At 40.7% G+C, this 22,904-nt stretch overlaps 1 protein-coding gene and 1 pseudogene across 1 annotated transcript in view; both read right to left on the bottom strand.

The window, feature by feature from the left end:
* Window positions 1-231: 231 nt before the first annotated feature.
* YBX1 (Y-box binding protein 1) overlaps window positions 232-22,904 on the bottom strand; it is a 39,188-nt gene continuing 16,515 nt past the window's right edge. The window contains exons 3-8 of the mRNA XM_045298894.1: window positions 11,616-11,649; window positions 8,957-9,046; window positions 8,352-8,654; window positions 7,811-7,893; window positions 1,680-1,942; window positions 232-609 (exon numbers count right to left, since the gene is read on the bottom strand). Coding sequence (XP_045154829.1) covers window positions 1,711-1,942; window positions 7,811-7,893; window positions 8,352-8,654; window positions 8,957-9,046; window positions 11,616-11,649 — 742 coding nt within the window. The 3' untranslated portion in view covers window positions 232-609; window positions 1,680-1,710. The remainder of the gene's footprint in view (window positions 610-1,679; window positions 1,943-7,810; window positions 7,894-8,351; window positions 8,655-8,956; window positions 9,047-11,615; window positions 11,650-22,904) is intronic.
* Window positions 3,824-4,400, bottom strand: LOC123522675 (annotated as a pseudogene).

The following is a 22,904-nucleotide window of genomic DNA, read 5'->3' on the forward strand; positions in this document are numbered from 1 at the left end:
GTACCTACCGTTAGTTAAGTTCTCTTTAAATGAACAAAGGCTAAAGTATCAGTAAAAATGTCCTGGATCTTAATATGAACCCCGTTTGTGTCATGCAATAAGAGATGATATTTTAAGATGTTCCATGAGAAATGACCACGAAGTCTCATCTACTTGCACACTGCTTAAGCTGCAGGTCTTACATCAGCTAGTGACATAAAAGAAAACAAGTCAGAAATATACACAAACACAATTATTTAAGACCTTTATTAACAGGTGCTTGCAGTTTGTTGACTTTTTTTTTTTTGTGAAAAAATCAAGCTGTAAACTTTTATTACAAATTAAAAATGAGGTTCTTAAAAATCTCAACTTGACCAGATATGAAACAATTTAAAAACCTTTAAAGGTGTATTGAGAAAAACCAGGCTTTTTAAAAAACACGTTTGTTATTACCAAAAAGACATCTTTAGGTAAAAATAATAAAAACCCCATGCTGCATAGATAATGCAGATAGTTCTAGTTATCTGGTCAATGGGCAAAAAGCAAGCACTTAAGGTCTTCAGCTCCAATCTTTTGTTCATTTCTTATTGCTGGAATTTCATATTCATTTCTTCTTGTTGGATGACTAAACTGCAAAACAAACAAACAATATCCACCTCATTTATAATATCAATTGCTCCATATTACATTGGCTAAATATAGGATGGCCTCAACATATTTCGTCTTCACTTAGCCCAGGACACAATAGGGATGGAAACCACTATGCTGTTACTTCAGGGTTGTGGAAGGCCTTATGCAAACACACAGTATAGAGGAAAGAAAAAAACAGAAGAAAAATTCCTGAGCCAGAAATGATGCTCAGTATGAAGTAGAAAGTTGAATGCCAAGTAATACCTTAATTTTGGAGCACTGAGGGGTAAAAAAACCAGTGAGCCAATAAAGCTGTAGTAGCCAGAGCAAAACTCAATCACCCGAGTTGCAAGTTTTTGTTTTTGTTTTTGAGTTGCCAAGTATTTTAAATAGGTCATAAGCACCAGTTTCCTAGAAGCAGATTCTGTATTTTAGGAACTTAGGCCTTGTCAGTCAGTCTTTCCCAAAAGCAAATAAAATAAACACATACCATCAAAAGATGGTATGGTGTAGCTAATGAGAACAAGAAAATGTTCCAAAATTGATTGTGGTGATGACTACACAGCTCTTCTTAAAAAGACCGAGTGAATAATTTATGAAGTATGTAATACAATAAAGCTATTATTTTAAAAAGATGGTAGGGATGTGAAAGCTACCACTTCCTCCAAATACTAGTTGTTATCTTGATTAGTCACTATCATCTTGCTTTTTGAAAGTGACATATAAGCAACACAAACAGTATAATTAACCGCGTAGGAGAAATAAAAAAAAGACCTGTTAGCTTATTTGATGAAAAGAATCTCAAAATCCATTCAGAAATGTTGGCAAAAAGCTCTAATATTAAAGATACATCATGATAGAGGTAGGCCTCCCAGTGTTAGAACTGAAGGGGCTGAAATGGGTCAAGCATGGTTCTGATGCTAACGGTTAGGTTATTTTAAGATTAAAACCATTAAGATTAATGGTATGGATTTTTTTCATTTTTAATTTTTTGCATTAATAAAAGGAGATGGATCTGACTTAGGAATGTCATACTCAAAAGCCAGAGGCCATGCGGGCACTTCACTCACCCGGATGATGGTAAAGATGGTAAGCCGGCATTTACTCAGCCCCGCCCTGCTCAGCCTCGGGAGCGGACGAATTCTCAGCTGGTGGATCGGCTGCTTTTGTCTCTTTGCCATCTTGTGGTTTAGGGTTATCTGGGCGTCTACGTCGGTAATTGAAGTTGCGGCGGTACCGACGTTGAGGTGGCTGCTGACCTTGGGTTTCATCTTGATTTTCCTTATCCTCTTCATTGCCATCCTCTCTAGGCTGTCGTTGGCGAGGAGGGCCCCTGGAATCAGCATTGCACACAACTGTAAGGAAACTTTCTGTAGCCATTCCTCTGGGGTTCCTGATAATATTAACAGCTTTACTCAGCTAAAAGGCCAAGCCTGGCCACCCTTTCAACTGCCAAGTGGTCCTGCAAGCACTCCAGAACAAACAAAAGGGCAAAAAACTTTCTGTAGTTCACACACTGAGTGATGGATGATTTTGCACAAGGACACAGAAATCTACATTAGAAGACGGGCATTTTAAAACAAGTTTTAAAGCATCAGCTTTTTCGGGTCCACAGTATATCTATTACAAAGTTAACTACAGTGTAACCAATAGCAAACCACACAAGTGGACACTTTACTTTAAATGTCACTTGCAAATATTTCAAATGAACCTTCTAGTAGCCAGGCCTGTGACTAGTACTAATCTTTACAGACTGAATGAGATGAGCATTTGCTGAAATAGGCAGGCAATCAGAACTAAAGTTGTCACATCTTAATACAAATAAAGCCAAGTTTCAGTCCTTAGAAGAGGCAAAAAACTACAATGAAATAATACTTCACAACTATCAGGATGGTTGTACTAAAAACTGACAATGCTGGTGGGAGTGGTAAAATGTGCAGGTTCTCCAATTCCATTTCCAGTTATCTATTCCCAAGACAACTGAAAATGCCCATATACAAATCATGTCTACAAATAGTGATAAATATTCCTAATAATGGGAAGTAAGCATCTAAATATGTGTTTAATGGAAACATAGTTTCTTGGCAAAAGCTAATCTCTTTACTGAACTTTTATCTCAGTCACTTTTCTGCAATCAACTGTCTCCCTTTACCAGCAGCAAAATGTTTTTGCCAAAAAACCCCGTCAACTTGCACCTATATGAATGTGTAGGGATAGAGTCCAACCTATCAATCAGGTGTGTATTAGTCTAGGTACTTTGGAGAAGCAAATCCACAGCGACTCATGTATAAGAGAGAGTTTTATGTAAAGAAAATGTGCATCACGAAAACATCCCAACCCAATGCTGCCCAAGCCCACAAGTCCAACATTAACCCATTAACCCAACACTAGTCCACAAAGTCCTCCACCTCACAAAACAGAGGCAATGATGCCGACTGCAGAAGGAGAACTGAGTCAGTGAACGAACAAGCATCTCAGCACTAGCAGGGGTCTCCACACGGCTGCTCCAGCACCCAGGGCTGCATCGGGATAGGTCCATGTAGCTTCTCCTTGGGGATGTCTTGTAGAAAGTCAATCTTGCAAGCTGAAGCAGGGAACTGCTAAGGCAGCTGCACCCGATGCAACCATCACAAAACAAGAGACCCGAGAACTAGAAAGGCGAGCCTTCACCACCCATTTATCCCTCCGCCTTTCAACCAGCACCACGTGTGATTATCGGCCAGGCTGGCACAATTAACTAACTCAAGGTGGTCACAGCCTGATGATGCCTCCACCTTGGGGGTATGGCCTTTAAATAGAAGGCACCCACCCACCACCCCAAAAAAGCTCTGCTGAGCACTTTTGTCGTCCGCATTTTTCCCACGAGGTGAGCATCAAACAACTCGCTCTCTGTTAGTGCAACCAGTGGCATTGCCTGGGAAGATTTTCTCTGGTGAGTGTATTTTTTTTGCGAAAGCAGTTTTGCTAGAACCTCGTTTCTTGTGATGGCTGATTTAAGAGACAGTGAGCGTGTGGCTGTGAAATTTTGTTTTCCACTCAGAAAAAATGCTGCAAAATCTGTTGTGATGTTGAACACAGCTTGTAAGGGCAGTACTATGGGAAAAACTCAAGTGTACAAGTGTTTTTCTCATTTCAAAAAGGATAAAATGTCGATTGAGGACAAACCTTGTTCTGGATGTCTGTTGATTTCCCAAACAAAAGAAAATGTCAACAAAATTCATGCACTTGTGCTCCAAGACCAACAACGAAAGACTGAAGAGATGGGGAAGATATCTGGACTATCCTGGAGCTCAGGTTCAACTAATTTAATGGAAGATTTATTTGGGAAAAGGGTCGTTGCAAAATTTGAGCCCAGGTTCTGACCCACCAGGAAAAAGTGCATGCAGTGGAAACATGCTGTGCTTTCAAAGAACAGCTCTGAAGTGACCCAGACTTTTTTTCCCAAGGGCATTACTGATGAGACATGCTATTCTTTTTTTTTCCCCCAGGCTTGAATTTTTTTAAATTTTATGTACAAATAGTTGGCATTGTTTCTTCTTTTGGGTAGCGGTCTTGGATTGTCCATCCAAAGGTAACTTAGTCCAGCTTGATGAAGCCGATGTCCTTCGCGGACTGACGGGAACACTGACGCACATATTGAGGCCATATGTCCGGATCAGACCGTGCCGGTTTGAGAACACGCCGCAAGAATGGGAGCCCTGGCCGAATTTCCAAGGGTGCCTCCAGTAGAGCTGCTGGTGACCCATCTTGTTCCGTCTGGGGTCTTAAAAGACTTGAAGGTAATCGAGAGGCCATCAAGCTCAGAAGCAACAAAGCCCACATGCAAGAAGCACACCAGCCTATGCAACCACGAGGTGTCGAAGGGATCAGGTACAAGGCATCATCAGAACAAAAAATCTTACCATAGTGAATGATGGGGGGAGTGCGGAGTGGAGATCCAAAGCCCATTAGTAGGCCACTGGAGACCCCCTTGCAGATGGGTCTCGGGGAGATGAGCCAGTCAGGGTGCGATGTAGCAACGATGAAAAATACAACTTTCCTCTAGTTCCTAAATGTTTCCTCCCCGCTCCCACTACCATGACTCGAATTCAACCTTGCAAGTCTGGCTAGACCAGAGGAGGTACACTGGTACAGATAAGGAACTGAAAATACAGGGAATCCAGGGCGGATGCGCCCTACAGGACCAGTGGTGTGAGTGGCAAAACAGGGAGGGTAGAGGGAGAGTGGGTAGGAAAGAGGGAACCGATTACAAGGAACTAAAGTGGGTGAAGGGAGATGTCCGACAGGGCAAGAAATGACAAAATAACAATTTATAAACTATCAAGGGCTCATGAGGGAGGGGAGAGCGGGGAGGGAGGGGAAAAATGAGGACCTAATGCCGGGGGTTTAAGTGGAGAGAAAATGTTTCGAGACTAATGAGGGCAATGAATGTACAAATGCGCTTCACACAATTGATGTGTGTATGGATTGTGATAAGAGTTGTATGAGCCCCTAATAAAATGATTTTTTTTTAATTAAAAAAAAAAAAAAGAATGGAATGGCAGATTCGACAAAGGTAATCAAGTATAATGGAGAGTACCATATATATTCGAGTATAAGCTGTTTTCTAGCACATGTTAAATGCAGTTTTGTGGTAAAATTAGGTGCCTCAGTTGATATTTGGGTCGGCTTACACTCAAATATATATGGTCCTTTGAAGTTGATAAGACTGTTTTGTAACTAAAATTAAATACAGGGTTTTTTTCTGGTATCCCCCTTAGTGTATAATCATATTATAAAATCCATCAAATAGTCTTCCATTTCTCCAAGAGAAAAACTAAATTCCTTAAAAAGGCTGGTAAGACAAAGCATGACCTCTATTTACACATAGCACACTGTCTTCCTTCAATGTAATGCAAACACAAGCCCACTTGGTTCCTTGAGGTGGCAAACATTTTCTATAAAAGGACAGAAATAAATATTCTAAGCTTATATACATTCATGTACACGAATTTCCAGGCCAGGGATATTGTAAGTGCTCAGATCCTGATACTTTTCTGATTTAGCCCCCACCCACAAGAAGGTAAAACACTGGACCTAAAGCTAATTATTATTTATAGTAATTGAAGTGCACAGATTCTAAACTAATATTCACACCTAAAGCTGAGGTCAATTCAAAGCTGTTTATCCAGGGTTGCTTTCATGTTAGCAACAAGAGCATCCATCAACTATTTCATTTACTATGTATTTGAATAAAGAATTCCCAGGTAAAGTAACAATCAAACAGTTCCACAGCAGCATGAAAAAAGGAAACAATAGCAAGGATTCCGTGTTCGCACCCATAGTCTTAATGCATCTAACTGCAGAGAGATTCTAACTTCCCCAAACAATCTTTACTCAAATGATTCTATGGACAACCTGCCAGTGAACTGTGAAGGCTTCTTTCTCCCAGCATCTAGCACATGGCTAACACAATCTCTCGGTGCGCTGATATAAAAAAAATATTCCTGAAGTCAGGTTTCGCTTGGGGCTCGAGAGTTCACATTCACGAATTGTAGTATTAGGTTTGGGGGTAAGCCAGCCCCCCACTACTACTACCCATGGGTTCAGTAAGCACAATTGTACAGTTGATATATATGTAAAATCATCGTGATCATGGGAGGTAGAAGAGATATTACAATAATGCAGTCAGACACATCACATGGTAGCATTGCTCACCTCAGCCCAGCTTTGTGGCCCACGTGGAGAGAGGGGGAAGGGAAGGAGGGTAAGGGAACAAGGGAGAAACTGGGTGCGAGGAGGAGCCCAGCAAGAGAGAGAGCTCTACTGCTGACACACGCCAATATACCTTTGAGGCGTGCAAGCCCACTAATTACAGGTAGACATACGTCACAGGAAGGGGTTGCACCATAGGTTATACAGCAATGAGAGGGGGTGGTCTAGGGACATACACGCAACAGAAAGAGGAGGGATTGGGGGTATACATGTGACAAGATGGGCGCATCTTAGATTTAGGATGGCAGCTTAACTTTGACCTGTTCTCTGGGTCTCCATAGGAACCATTATCAGTAGGGTGTAAACCCCACCTACAGAACCAAGCTAATGGTCCCAAGCGTTAGCTCACTGTCCCCAGCAGTAGGGAGCAGGCCCACCTCTTGGTTTGGCGACTGTGCGCATCTGACCTCCTCCCACAAGGAATTAAAAACTCAGCACAAGAGTTGGGTGCCTACAGTAAATACTTAAAGTGTCTCTTTGCAAATGACCATCGGGCAATGTAAGACAAGTTACTGCCCTGCCCTTGTCAGATTTTAGGGAGATGCTTTCATGGGACCTTTGACAGAAACAAGGAAGCACATTATCCCATCCCACCTAGGGAATGGAAACCATCTCAAAACGTATTAAAACATGTTTGGCTCATGGAACTTATTTTCACCTAGTGGCTTCATATCTTATTATTTAAACATCGTATGTTAAAAAGTAATTTCCACTGTCCAAATAGGTAATGTGGTTGCTCATTGTTCATGCTAGTCTGGAACTAGGTAGGGTTTCAAGAAAATGTCTTAATAATAACCAAAAACTGCTTTTTAAGTTTTGAAATGTTTTGAACTTTATATTCTGAAAAGCTGAGAATTCCCATGTGTCTTTTACCCAAACTCTTAATTTTGCACATTTTACCACTATCGTCCAATTATCTTGGCTTTTTTCTCCTCCTGGAAAAATTTTAAGATAAAATTGCAAAACAATGCCCCCATAAGGAGCCCTGATGGTGCTGTGGATTAGGTGAGAACCTAATGCTGGCAATTTAAACCCACCAACAGCTCCTCAGAAGTTAGGGTTGTCTTGCTTCCATACAGATTTAACAAATCCTGATCATTTACCCTACTGAGCAGTTCAGTTACTCCTAATGAGTAAATGATTTGTTAAACCTTGATCCTCTCTCCCAATGAAGCAAGTCCCATTAAAAGAAATTTTCTTATTGGTTCCATACCTTCATAAAAAAAAAACTAGTAAGATAGAGCTCATCTATAAAGAGCTGGTTTTGGTTTTCTTGTTAAAGAGCTGTTTTTAACCAATGCCAGCAAAGATAAAATGCAGATTCACCTCTTTGATAAGTGTTATTAGCAGGTGACTCAAGGGAAGCAGGTTGCCACCGATTTCCATGGTTATACCATGACATACACTTGAGAAATTTCTAGTAGAAGCAGGTTAATATGAACCATACCTGCGAAATCTTGGTCTATAACCTCGATACATATTCTGTCTCACTGGTCTACCTTGTTCTCCTGCACCCTGGTTGTCAGCACCCTGGAAAGACAACGCAAATCAAATCTATAGGATCGGTAAGTAATAGGAGAGAAAAACACAACCAGATAAATCCAAGTCTGGACACATTTGAGTCCCTAAACAAAGACCCAATTCATTCTGAGTCCTGATTACACTCTAATTATTGTTTGGCTTATTAGGAATCAAAAACTGCTTTCCATATTAGTCTTTTGACAAAAACCAAGTATTTGTTTAATCTACTTAATTAATTTTCCAATTTTCAGATGACCCTTATCACTCATTGATAGCTTGGACAAATAATGAAAGCTATTATGCACTTCAAATTCCATGGGGGAAATGCCAACATTCATTTGATAATACTATTAGAAATTATGTTCATGAAAATAAAATAGCCCCCGTAGAACCTCTAGATTTTGGTTAATACAGTGCTACCAAAGGTCAACATAATTGTATTGTTGATCTCTCTTGGTGAAACATACCTCCATCACTTCTCCTTGCACAGGAGGGTTGGAATACTGTGGTCGACGCCCATAGGGTCTCCGCATGTAGTAAGGTGGGAACCGTCGCCTGCGGTAGGGCCGGCGCTGTTGGGCCTGGCCTTCGGGAGCGCTCTCCGATCCCTCGTTCTTTTCCCCACTCTCACTATTCTGGTAATTCTGCTGGTAATTGCGTGGAGGACCCCTACGACGTGGGTAACGCCTATAATGGTTACGGTCTGCTGCATATTTACTGCCTTGCACTGGAACGCCACCAGGACCGGTAACATTTGCTGCCTCCGCACCCTAAAAAAGTCATTACACATTGGTAGTCACAAAATTCATTTGTATATTCCCCACAAAATTCACATTAAGCAAATTTAAAAGTCTGCATATCCAACAGCACATACAAAAATCAGTCCATATCCATTCCTTGTGATTTTGAAGAGATTGCCCTCTAACTGCAGCCAGCACAGTGGGCATGATGCACCTGAATTTGTGTGATCACCTGACCCATCTATCCACATTAGAGCCACCATTCAAACGGATGAGACCTCCAAAATATTTCTGTACTGAAGTCAAACCTTTTACACAAAAAGCATCCTCACCTTTTCTCCTTCAACAACATCAAACTCCACAGTCTCTCCATCTCCTACACTGCGAAGGTACTTCCTGGGGTTATTCTTCTTTATGGCAGTCTAGTAATATCACATTCCAAAAATAGATTAATAGGGGAGAATAACGGTTTTCTTTTCATTTAAAATGTACCAGAGTCAATGTTATTTTAGGTTGGATACACACTTTTTCTTTAAATTAGCTTATAGTTAGACCAGACGGTCAGTAAGTTAAGGAAAACAGGCACCAATGCCACCCCAACCTCAATCAAAATACTCCAATCTTACAAGGCCCAAGCATTTTACCACTATTTTCAAAACAAGCAATTTAACAATCAAGAAGAAGTGTATTTACTTTTAAAAAAAATGCTTTTAGCAAAAGCATTATATGTGGCTTTGTACAAAATGAGGATATCCATCTATCCCCTACGGATTGCACTTAAAAATAGATGTTAGCCCCACACAGGGTCAGTTTAGATGACAGGTGAGTTTGGTTTTGCATGCTTCAAAGGTTGACCAAACCAACTTTCTCCCTGGGGTTACCATTATCAAATTCAATTACAAATGTCAGGCAAAAATCACTTCCAAAGTTCAATGGAAATGCAAATCACATGTATTAACTATGCCACTTTTTCTATTATCTGACTGCACTGGGAATTTGGTTATTATTCCTCCAGGATATAATAAATCTCATGTTATGGATATATTACTTATACTTCCTCCAGACTCTTTGGGAAAAGCAAAAGGGGAAGACTAACAGTTTTATCAAGTTTCCTTCACACATTACCAACTCAAATCATCAGTACAACAGATGACATGAGACATCAGCACTCCTTTGTTTACAGATAACACAGGCTTTAAAACAGTAGGTGGCTTGCCCAAAGTCTCACAGTGAATCAGTGGCAGCACGGAGACTCTTCTAACCCCAGGTCCTGGGACTGCAAATCCCAAGCCCATTGCACCCCCCCCCTCACAGCGATATCTACTACAGGACCACGCATGCATTTCCATTCTAGGGGGCATGACAGGCAACACAGCTGAGGGCAATTAGAACCACAGTCCCTTTGATCCACAGCCAAAACCTGCACAGTCAGAAATAGTCCTGAGAAACAACTGGAAACCACTTCCCAAAGAGGAAAACATTGGTGACACCCTATGAATCAATATAACTGGGTGACACAAGTTCAGTCAAATAAACGAACTCATCTGTCATCTAAACTGTACCGCAGTTTTCTTATCTTTAATATATACAACCGACTCTCGAATTACCTGCAAACCATGAAGGACAGCATAATACGGACAAATGAAATTCCAAATTCTAGTCAACACCCTCAATGTCCCCCAACCCCAAACCGTTGATTGGTTGCTCAGATGTAGCAAACTGTTCAGCTTTGCACTCTTGTTCCCAAGCTTGCACCATCTCTTGAACAGGCATGAGAGAAGTTGTCTACCCCAAGCAAAAGGAATATAAATTTTATAAACACGTTTTGCTTTGTTTCTAAAAACTATTGTTCTGAGTACCCTACATTCAGTTAGAATGGAAATGTTTTCATACTTACACATTTTACCTGTGATTATTTGCTATTGTTATATACTAATAATTAGCCTGGCTTTCTACTTGATTGCCACTAAATGCTGTATAAGATACTCCAGAGAGCTACAAAGCACCAAATCCTTCCTAAAAAGCACAGTACCTTTTTTATCACACCTACCTGGAAAGAGGTGTGAGATTTGAGGTGCGGAAAGTGATTTCACATCTTCTGACATCTGGATCACTGTATAAAACTAGTACTTTAGGAGCGAGCTCAGTATGTGGCACTTGTCCTAGAGTTTTCTTCCCTCAAACTAATAAAGTAAAAGTAGCAACTTTGCCATCATATTGCCTTTTCAGTTAACCTCAACTAACAAAGTTTAAAATTTTCTAAGCCAGTCAAAGCTCTCAAACAAGGTTCTATATGTAACCCAAAGTGCTTTAGCATAAAGAGAAGGTCCTATATTGGATTTGGAAACCCAGAATGGTAAACTGTTAATGAATTTGACTGGAACCAAAATAGAGGTTTTTGTCCACCCTGCAGTGCTTCAGGCCGGATGATCTACTAACAAAAACCCCAGTCATCAAACCCTCCATGCAACACTGTGCTGCTCTGACACACTTGGGACTATAATGAGTCAATCAGTTCAGGAGCAACTTGCTTTCCCAATGTTGACTTACTAGTGTTGAGTGCTCTTTTCAAATTTATATGCCCTGCAGCTTTGCCTTATTCCTCCCATGATTCCTGTGATTTGTCCTTGCCACAGAAGTAGACCTAACAGGTCTTAGCCTTGTCAGCTTGCATGTTCAGAGTACCTTTATTAGTTTAAGTTAGACCCACGGAGATTCTTATATCTGAAATTTAGGTTTGAGAATTTCATGCAGAGAAAAGGCAGCTTCAACATTAAAAAGAAAAACTATAGCCATTAACAAAACATTAATTTGAAGCACCTGTTTTTTATTAAGCGAATCATGAACAAAGTATTTCAACATGTAAGCATGCTACTATTCTTGAAGGAACTATAAACTGTTCAGTGGTTAGACTTACATATTAACCTTTTGCAAATAGTTGGTAAAGGCACCCACCACACTATTTTTCTACGTATCTACGCAAGCACTCACCTGGTGTACAAACACATCTTCCTTGGTGTCATTCCTGTAAGATAAAACCAAGAGGAGCAAGTTAGAGACTAAAAATACTAATTTTTTTTGTATTTCCCCTTTTCTCCCACTATTTCAAAGACTTGGCTGACAAGCAGAGTGTGTGTACACACACACCCGTAAACTACCATGATTCCTACTTTAGACAGTTGAAACAATGTTATAACCCAAACTGGCCATTCTCAATAGAGTAGAAATAATTAACAATATATCCCCCGCCACTCCTTATCTTATTAAATATTAACAGTGTACCAGCACACCCTACCCTTATCTCTGAAGGTGGTTAGTCACTTCAGTCTCAGATTGGTGAACCCAAGTATTCAGAGTAAAACGCTTCACAGGGGTTTTAAAGCTGTAACCTTTCAGAAGCAGAGCGTCAGGTCTGTCTTAGCCATCAAGTGGGCCTGAACTGCCAACATTTTGGCTTAATGTCGAGCACTTAACCATTTGTGTCCTTTATCTCTGACACAAGATTTGCCTAAGAAACAGGAAATAGGTTTTCCCATTAATTGTTTGCTTCCTCCCCTACAACTAATTTCATCTTCCCTATTTCCATTGCCCAACTTTCCTCATCATAAAAATGACCACAACCAAGTACAAAAAATACCAATATTCCTACCACTCATGTGTCACAAGTTAACCAAGGAGGTAAAGACAAAAAAAATTTTTTGAAAGAGATCTACCCTGAATGAAGAATATACCATGCTCATGGACAGAAAGAGCAGCAGTATCACCCCAAGCAATCTAAAGATATAATGCAATTCTGAACGATTCCAACATCACAACGTCAATCCATTTAACACCCAATATTCCAAATCAGCAAAACACCACTGGGGGGAAAAAAAACCCCACAAAGTAGGTCTCACAAAAACATCTACACTGGCAAAAATGACAGACATATAGATAAAGACCAATTAAACTGAATGGAGTCCCAAAAGGAAATCCATTCACCTACAGACAGCTGATTTTGACAGAAGGCTAAAAAGGTAGCAAAAGGCAGAAAAACTGAGCAACCAGTTGCAGGAAAATAAAACAGAACCCTTACCTCACAAAATATAAAATGTCCGTTGAACAAATGAAGAGGGAAGGAGAGACTGGACACTTCCTGGCCCACCAAGCCCTGAGGACCAGATTCCAGCCGGGAGCAGCCAATGCAGAGAAGACCATAAGGGGCAGCCCCACCAGGACAGTGTGGGAACTGTGCCCGATCTGACCCCACCACATCAGGGCAAAACCCTAAGGGCGTGCAACAGAGCAGCAAGGGAAGCAAAGCAACAAAGTCCCCAAGAAACACGAAAAATAGACTGGGGCCAGGGCTGGCACCCTATCACACTGGAAAATACTCATAAAGGTCAATAGAAAGACCTGGAACTATTTCTCTTTTTACTGTTGGTTTTTCCTGTTATGTTGTGCTTTGTCTTGTTTGTACTCATTATTTTTGCTGCATGTCTAGCTAAATAAGATAGGGGGGATAATCAGGAGAAAACAAAGAGACTAACAATTGGGGGGGCGGGCGGGCAGTGTCTGTCCCAGAAGAGGGGGAGGTGGGGGAAAGGAAGGAGGGTGCCAACAAATCCAGGGACAAGAGATGGACAAGGGATCGACAAGTGAAGATGAGGACGACACAGGATGCTTGGTGGGGCTTGATCAAGGGCAATGTAGCCGAGAAGAATTATCGAAACTCAAATGAAAGCCGAACATGATGGTGAGACAAGAGGAAAGTAAAAGGAAATAGAGGAAAGAACTAGGAGGCAAGGGACATTTATAGAGATCTAAATACAGGAATGTACATATGTAAATATATTTATATATGATGATGGGGCAATAGGCCTATGTACATATATTTAAGTATCAAGGCAGCAGATGGACATTGGGCCTCCATTCAAGTACTGCCTCAACACAAGAACACTTTGTTCTAATAACCCAGCATTCCATGATGCTCACCTTCCCGACTCAATCACTGAAGACAAAATGGGAGCACAAGCAAATGTGGTGAAGAAAGCTGATGATGCCTGGCTATCAAAAGGTCTGGAGTCTTAAAGGCTTGAAGATAAACAAGCACCATCTAGTTGGGAGGCAACAAAGCCCACATGGAAGAAGCACACCAGCCTGTGTGATCATGAGGTCTCAATGGGATCAGGGATCAGGAATCAAAGAACAAAAACTCTTATTGTGAATGAGGTGGAGTGCGGAGTGGAGACCCAAAACCCATCTGTAGCCAACTGGACACCTCCTTACAGAAGGGTCACAAGGAAGAGACGAGTCAGTCAGGGTGCAGTATAGCACAGATGAAACATACAACTTTTCTCTAGTTCTTTAATGCTACCTGCCCCCCACCACTATCATGATCCCAATTCTACCTTACAAATCCAGCTAGAGCAGAGGATGTACACTATACAGACAAGAGCAATCCACAACAAATAAACCCCTCAGGATCAATAATGAGAGTAGCAATACCAGGAGGGTATGAGTAAGGTGGAGGGAGAAAGGAGGAACTGATCACAATGATCGACATATAACCATCACCACCCCACCCCTTGGTGGGCAACAGAAAAGTGGTGGATGAAGGGAGACAGTGGTCTCTGTAAGATATGAAAAAAATAACAACTTACAAATTATCAAGGATTCATGAGGGAGAAAGGGTGGGGGAAGGGGGAATAAGCTGATACCAAGAGCTCAAGTAGAAAGAAAATGTTTTGAAAATGAAGGCAACATATGTACAAATGTGCTGGACACAATGGATATATGTATGGATTGTGATAAGAGCTTTAAGAGCTCCAAATAAAATGATTAAAAAAAAAAGTCCTTGATGATGAATGGCAACGTTCCACCTCCTGAATCTATCCTTCCCAGCATAGTAAGCCTTATGATTTTCTGACCTAAAAAAGGCCAATACCAATCTATTTCCACTCACTGATGCCTAGGACATTGATCTTGATGAATTCCATCTCATTTTGATGACTTTCAATTTTGTAAGATTCACACATGCCAAGTTCCAATTACTAATGGATATTTTGTAGCTGTTTCTTCTCATTTTGAGTCATGCCCCATCAGCAAATAAAGGTCCCGAAGGTTTTACTCCATCGACACCAGTCAAAACACTTTTGAGACGGCAGCTCTTCCTCAGTCATATTTTGAGTGCCTTCCGACCCGAGGGGCTCATCTTTGGCACAGTATCTGACAGTGTTCTCCTGTTATAAGATTTTCAGTGGTCAACTCATCTTCTTCCTTTTTCGTAGTCTGTACTTAAACTGGAAGCTCTGCTGTAATCTATTCACTTTGGGTGACCCTGGCTACTGGCATTTGAGGTACCAGTGACACTGGCATCATAGCAAAACACAAGCCATCACAGTACTGACAGACAAATCGTGAGTGAAGGACAAACACTGCTGATACCACTATTGTAATTTTTTAAAAAAAGAGAAGAAAAATGGTCATAAGCCAAAAGAAACATTCTTTGATAATGAGCAAGGGTAGCCACTGGGAAAGTACATGAGTTTTAGGTGACTGTTGTTTTCCTGCAATGGTGATTTTTAAGAAAATGCATATATAGACATGTAGGATGAATTGGTGTGGCATGATTATATATTTGCTTGACACAGGATATTTGTACCTGGGAATTTTACTTTTGCTGTAAATATACAGAATTCCTGGCTCGTGGAGCATAAAGGAGGCAAAATTATGCACAATGTTCCATTATCCTGTTATGGTGAGTACCAATTACACACTTATATATGAGTTTTGTCAATGGTGTCCCGCTTTACCAATGATAAGATCTGGTCACCTTATCTTAAGGTCTACCCCATGTCATCCCCTGCACACTCAATTTACAGTCAATAATATAAAACGACGACAACAACAACAAAATATGAAGCCCTACAGGTCAATAATACACCAGTGAGGCACTACTACCTTAGAATTAACCATTTGATACCAAAAGGGCAGCATTTACTTAAGTATATAAGGCAGAAGAAGTTAAGAAAGGATGAATGGATACAGAAAACAGAGTAAAGTGGGATAACTGAAGTTATATTGTTAGGACTGTAATCAGATGAAATTGTTATGAATTGTTGAATGAGAAACTGAACTGCTGTCAACATTCACCTGATTCACATAAAGTTTTAAAAAAAAAGGACTGATTTTAATAGTAGACACAATCCCCTTTCTTATTAAATAAACCTTCAGGGAGTTTGTACAATCACGAATGTAGTGCAGATATACCATGTGATTAACACTATTAATTCACTTTAGGCAACTATTCAAATAAAAGTACTGTTTCTTTGTTGTTTATTCCACCCTGACCCCATTTTTTCTAGTCCCCTACAAACCACTGAGCTTACAAAAAAAGGATACCAGGTGCAAAGGTCTTGTTTATTCCTCTAATAAAGATAAATTATGGATACACTGGAAGAATGGGAATTCCAAAATATTCCATTGTGCTCATGAGGAACTTCGCCCGGCCATTCGAAGAAAAGAACAGGGAGCTACAGCTTGGTTTAAAATCAGAGGTGGTGTGTGACAGGTGTGTCCTTCCCAGCATACTTATTTGCTCAGATATGCTAAATAAATGAGACGTTCTATACTATAGGTCGAATGTAAAGACAGGATTGGCAGAAAGCTCATTAACAGCCCGATATGCAAATGACACAACCAAAGAGGATCTAGTGGTTGGTTACCAGCCCAAAGCTTAGTTAACTCAAGGACCCACCAGGGATCTTCAGGAAGGGCTAGCCCCTGGAAAAATTATGCTTCCTAAGGTAAGGCGTAAGATAGAAGACAACCCTCAACAAGATGGATTGACAGAGGCTGTAACAAAAGCTCAAGCACGGCACAACTCTTAAGGATGGAGGACCAGGCAGTGTGTTATAATAGGGTCATTATGAGCCCAAACCCACCTAAGGCATTTAAGTTACTAGACACTGCTTAAGTGCCCCAAAGAAACAAAATGCAGCTCTATCCTCAAGGACTTCAATCTAGAAAGCACTGTTCAGTCCATACAGCAGATACATTTATCATCGAGTTGGGTTTTGAGGCATGTTATCTTGTATTGTGTTCACTAACATTTAAACCTGCAAAGAGAATTCTATGACAGCGGAGAAAGTCCCATCACCCTTAAAGTCTCTATCTCCAAAGCTCTTCTATAGCACAAGATATTAGTGCCTTGATATCCACTTTTAGTTAAAGAGAGGTGATAAAGTAAGAGGCAGAGAGCACAATGGTTATGAATTTAACTGGAATCAAAGCACCTAGGTTCAAATCCTGCCTATCATAAACCTGCTCTTGGGTGTTAAGTCAATTACAATTCACAGCAACCCCATGTGACAAAGTATAACAGCCAACCACCAGCACTTTCCCCTTCAAAGCTGCTGGGTATGTGTGAACAGCCGTCTCTCCATTAGCTTCTATGGCTATGCCACTACTATAAAACCTTGGGCAAATTCCCTTATTGTTAAGGTGGGGATTAAAGGTGTGAAATTAATTTCAGCAGTTCACTTACCCCCCAAATATTCCCATTTCAACATGTAAAATTGAAGTATTTTATGCTCACAGAACATTAGGGGACTTCCATTTCCAGTGCTCAACAGCCACACAAGGCTAAGACTATCATATTAGACATCCAACAGCATCGTGGTTTTCCCGTGGAGCAGCTGGTGGGTTTGAGCCATCAACCTTGTGGTTAGCAGTCCAGTACTTATACCTAACAGTGCCACCAGGGAACCTATTGAGAATCCATCCTGCTTGGATGCTAAAGAAAATGGTAGCTCACCCTCTTCTAAGTCCCAAACAATATAATCAACTCTAAATTCGGACACAAGTCTTGTCCAGAACATGGATCTTAAAACTAGTCAAAACGTACACATATAATCTGATTGAAATCTCTTTTCACTTAGAGAAACAATTCACATAAAATAAAGAAAACGTGAATTTCTCATACACTTGATTTTCCCACAACTGCTGTGGGTCTTTAATCACTGAAGAGCTAATACCTTTGGAGAAAGGCAACGAACTCCAGGGGGAGGGGTAACTGCAAGTATGCTATAAGCTGGTGCCGACAGTAAGAACCCGGCTACTAGCTGAAGAGCTGGCCGTCCGAGCACACCCAGTAGAACTGTGGAAGACAAGGCCCAGCGTTCTGCCGGCACAGGACCAGCTCCCTCCTCAGGGGGGCCAGGGGCTTCTTCTGGAGCTCTCCGCTAAACACAAGGGTCGCCTTGAGCTGGAATCAGGTACCTACAATCAAACTATACTTGCTTGTCTAACCATAAAGACAGGGAGCAGAAATCAAAATTCTAGCAATTGGAAACGTCATCCGTTGCTGCAGGAATAGTCCTGTGGCTCCTCAAAAGTTACAAACAGAACTAGCATGTTTTAATTGTTTGATTCTGAATCCGCGTGCAGCACACAAGGTTTTCAAGGCTGTCCCCTTTAGAAGCAGGTCACCAGGTCTTACTCCAAGGAGCCTCTGGGTGGTATATGAATCATTACACTTCAATCAGAACTCCAATAGGCTACTCAGGAAGCACTATAATTACCTTATGATCCAGAAACTCCACTTCTATGTACGTACATTTAAAAAAACAAAGAGTAACAACACATGTATACTCATCTTCATAGCAGAACTACTCACAATAACTACATGGGGTAACCAAAGTGATAGAGAAAATCTTGGTATTTGTGACAACATGAGTAAGCTCTGAAAGCATTCTGCTGACATAATTACCATATATACTCATGTATAAGCCAAGTTTTTCCAGCACATTTTAAATGCAGTTTTTGTGGTAAAATTAGGTGCCTTGGCCAACATTCGGGTTGGCTTATACTAGAGCATATATGGTATAGTCAGTCACAGGAGGAATAAAATCATGATGCGGTTATGAGATTTTGAATAGCCAAGCGATTAGAAGTACAGATGGAAAATGGGGGGGGGGAATGCATGGTGGGCCCTAAATGCCCCCCCCCAACAAAACAACAAAAACAAACACACTGCCACCCTACATAGGGTTTTAGAGACTGTGAGCAGACAGCCTCATCTTTCTCCCTCAGAAGGGCTGGCAAGTTTGAACCACCAATCTTGAAGTTAGCAGTCCAACACCTAACTCAAGTGTCACCAACACCTAGCTCATCAGAACTCCTGTCTGTTACAGGTGATGGGAAAGTTCTAAATGGTTAATGGTGGCAGATGAGCTACACAACGAACACGTTTATGTAAATGAATATTTAAAGATCACCGAAATGGCAAATGTTTTACCTTTGGGGCTTTAAAGTTTGGAAAACTAGAAAGAAATTAAATGGTATTTTCCCAGTAACTTTTTGAAGTCCCCTATGTACATCACAGACAGACACACAATTACAAAATATGAAAGAGGTAAATAAAATTGCATGGTCCACCAGTGAACTAGGAATAGGGTTATACATGATTTACAATTCTTAATAAGTTATAAAATTAACCACAAGAAAGTTGTTTAATCACAGTGTGTCTGTCTAAAGTTTAAAAGTTTATTGAGCAGAATTGCTGCTAGCTATTCTACAGCACCTTAACGAGGTGCTCACTAAACATCACTAGATGAATAAATTCTCTTACCCATCATCTGTCAGGGGTCCTCAAACTTTTTAAACAGGGGGCCAGTTCACTGTCCCTCAGACCCATTAGAGAGCCAGAGTATAGTTAAAAACAAAACTATGAATAAATTCCTATGCACAATGCAAAAATCTTATTTTGAAGGAAAAAAACAAAACGGGGCAAAAACACCCAGCTCCCTGGATAAATATCCTCGGCGGGCAGCACATGGCCCGTGGATCATAGTTTGAGGACCTCTGATCTAAGTGGTCTGGTAATGCATTGGGTTAAATGTTCATCAGAAAAAAAGATTAAAATCCCCCATCTTCTTAAAGCCCTCTATTAGAGAAAAGTTTCTATTTGTAAAGCTGATCTATATGTTAGAACATTTAGCAATCCAATCCCTTCCTTACAAGAAATAGGCAGTGAAAAGACAGATCTTTTACAAGTTAGGTCACTAACTGCAAAGTCAGGAGGTCCAAACCACTAATTACTTTTTGGGAGATGAGGCTTTCTTACTCCTCTGAAGAGTTGTCTCAGCAGCCCTAACTCTGTCCTGTTAAGATTGCTCCACAGCAGTGAGGGCACAGCTGCTCCAACGTCATACTAGACACAACAAAAGATGTTTTTCAATGACTAGTTGACCCACGTAATCTGTAGCTATGTGGACATTCAATTTGAAAAGAGTTAGGATCTATTTTTAACGACAGTTATAGTTCAGCAGTTAATGAACACAAATGTCAGAAAACAGTTTAAGTACTGGCTTCACTTACTAGCTGAGGCAAGTTCATTCCTATCTTGGAATAACCTTGCCTCGAAGGTTTTGAGGATGACGTGGATTAGCATTTACAAACGGTGCTTGGCATATCTTACCAGTCAGTGCTGACTAGATCCTTACACACAATGCCCTGAAGGGTGTCAGAGTAGATCCGTTTGTCACAGGGTTTCCCAGTAGATAACCCCGCCTTTTCCCCCCGGAGATTCCGCTGCTTGAACTCAAACCTCCAACCTTCCCATTAACAGTGTGCACAATCCAGGACGCCATAGTATTTCAAAGGCTTGATAAACACAAGTTACTTACTCTACCACTACACCATTTGTGTGAAAGTCAGTTATAGACACATGGAATTCCAAAAAGATTAACTTCAAAGAAGTCTAAGCATGACTGCCATGATGAAGTATTATTTTAAGGACCGAGTTATACATTTCCCTGGCTTAGTGTATTACTCAGCTTCCTAGATGAGACCTAGTAGTTAAATGAATGTAGACGAGACTCATAGTGACCCTATAGGACAGGGCAGAACTGTCCCGGCAGTTTACTAGAATGAACCGTTTCCAGGAGTAAAAAAACCCAGTCTTTCTCCTGCAGAGCAGCTGGCAGTAGTTTTAAACTTCTGACAGCCCAACTTGTAAGCACTACGTCACCAAAGCTCCTCCTTTAAAGGAACTCCACGCTTCTTCTGTCCTGTGGAGAACATTAAAGTACGTATTCCAATTCCGGTCACCAGTGAAAAATATTTACCTGACAATCTGAAAAATGTGGATAAAACTGGATGCAAAAAAACTTAAAAATCTACAGGTTTAAATGGCATACTTGAACTCTGAACTACTAAAGCAACCTTCTAATATCTTACGTTTTTTAATAGTTTTAGATGAAATGCCCTTTCATCAAAAAATTGGAGGTAGGAAAAGGAGTATAGGGGAAAGTCTCCAAGTCATAGATCAACCTCTTATATTTAAACTTTAATGTTAAGAATGTTTTTATTTTAAAAAGGCATTTCAACAACCCTGACACATACAGTTCACTGTAAATCATGTTGTTCAGCACACCACCCTTATTCCTTTCCAAATAGCATATTCTCTCAGCCTGTATCGTTCCTTCCCTCCCACCTTGTTCTCTCCCTTCTCCCTAAGAAAAACGGTAGACAGAACTATTTAAAAGTCCTATGTCCGTCCTTCTGGTTCCTCCTCTTATTTACATAACCTCACACCACCTCCACGAGTATGTCCCTCTATGTTTTCTGACAGCACTTCTCATCTTCCATCATTGAGTGTTTACTGTGCCAAACCTACTCTTGAAACGGTGTCAATTCTGCCCATTGTGGATGTGCTTTGTTCCTTAGCACAAACCCAAATTTTCTTATGAGTAATCAACGATCTGGATCGTCTCTTGCCTTGTTTTTATTGACAGTACTTAACACATATGTAGGCGACTGGTTCCCCAGTGTAGGCCATCTGATGATGGCGATGTATAAAACAGGTACTTCCACTGAAGTTGTTGGCCTCACAGAAGTACACCATGTAGTCTGCAGCTTTGTTTGTCACGAAGCCACGTTTTCCAGCTACAGGTGGTGGTTCTTTCTCTTCAACCATTAACATCACAGTCACTGCTAATCAATGCATCCTATTTTGCAAGTATGATTGATTTCAGACTGCAGTCATCCGTAGAAATCTTCAATCTCTTCATAGTTGCCACTAACGGTTGGTGTACACCCGGGAATAATGGTCATATTAAATGGCTTTCCTTGTAGGTGTATGGATAGTAACTTATCACTGACCGCATTGTACCTCAAGATAAATCATGAAAAAAAAGATGACAACGAATGCAACACCATTTCTCCTCAATCTGCACCCAGAAGACAGCAGGAATGCCAGATTCAAAATGGACAGTGTGCCAGCCCGTCCCAGCTTACTAATACCCAAGATACCAACACTGATGCTTTCCATGTCTCTTCTGACTTAACGTGTGAACCCCCAATTTGTAGAAAGCTATGGAGGGCAGGGGGAGCCCGAAAACAATGTGCAGACTATGCAGTCACATGAAGCCTCTGGTGTATTCTCTCTAGCCCACAGGCAAAGGTCTCTGGCAGCTGGATTATCAGATAGGGAGCACCGCAATCTTGATTATGCTGGACTAAACTTGATAATCGGTCAGCTGACCTTCATTCTTGACTCAACCAGAATTTGTCCTAGGCTCAAGTATTTCTTGCTTGTCCCACAATGAAATTTCTTCCCTGGCTTTTAAAATATTGATGGTGCTCTTTTCTTTTAATCATTATTTGTATTTTTATCTTTATATTATTTTATCCTTACCACTTTATTTCTGCTGGGCTTCCAGTTTGTACAACACAAAAGAAGTAGATGCAGAGATAGTAAATGATGCAACGATTTATACCGGATGCAGGGGTGGGAGAGGGAAGACAAGGGAATTTGAGGAGCAAGCAATGAATGCAAAACACATACACACACACCCCAAAATTGACCAATGGGTACCATAGGAAGATAAGAGTTGCTGCATAGGGGACATTGCGTTTAAGTCAATGGTGGTAGAATAATTTGGTTGTACAGCACAAGAGTATAATCAATGACACTGAATTATACGAGTAGAAGCTGTGCAACTGGAGAATAATAATGACTACCAGGAAGAAAATGTTCTATAATATGACAATTGTACAACTCTTCTTGATATGACTGAATTGTATTACATGTGGATAAAGTGCTAATAAAACTTTAAGGAAAACAGAAATGTTTAAGTACCACAGGGCAAGAATTAAGAAAGCCACGAAGAACATGACTGGCCCTTCTCCGGATTAAAGTGAAGAGAATTCAAGCCTCAAGTTGAATTACTAAAGAACTACAAAGACAAAAAGGATGAACGATGCCAGAAGCATTACGAGACAAAAGGAATGTGT

Source organism: Echinops telfairi, unplaced genomic scaffold (genome assembly GCF_000313985.2).
Source record: "Echinops telfairi isolate 266 unplaced genomic scaffold, ASM31398v2 ScPeMD7_7457;HRSCAF=8495, whole genome shotgun sequence".
Lineage (NCBI taxonomy): Eukaryota > Metazoa > Chordata > Mammalia > Afrosoricida > Tenrecidae > Echinops > Echinops telfairi.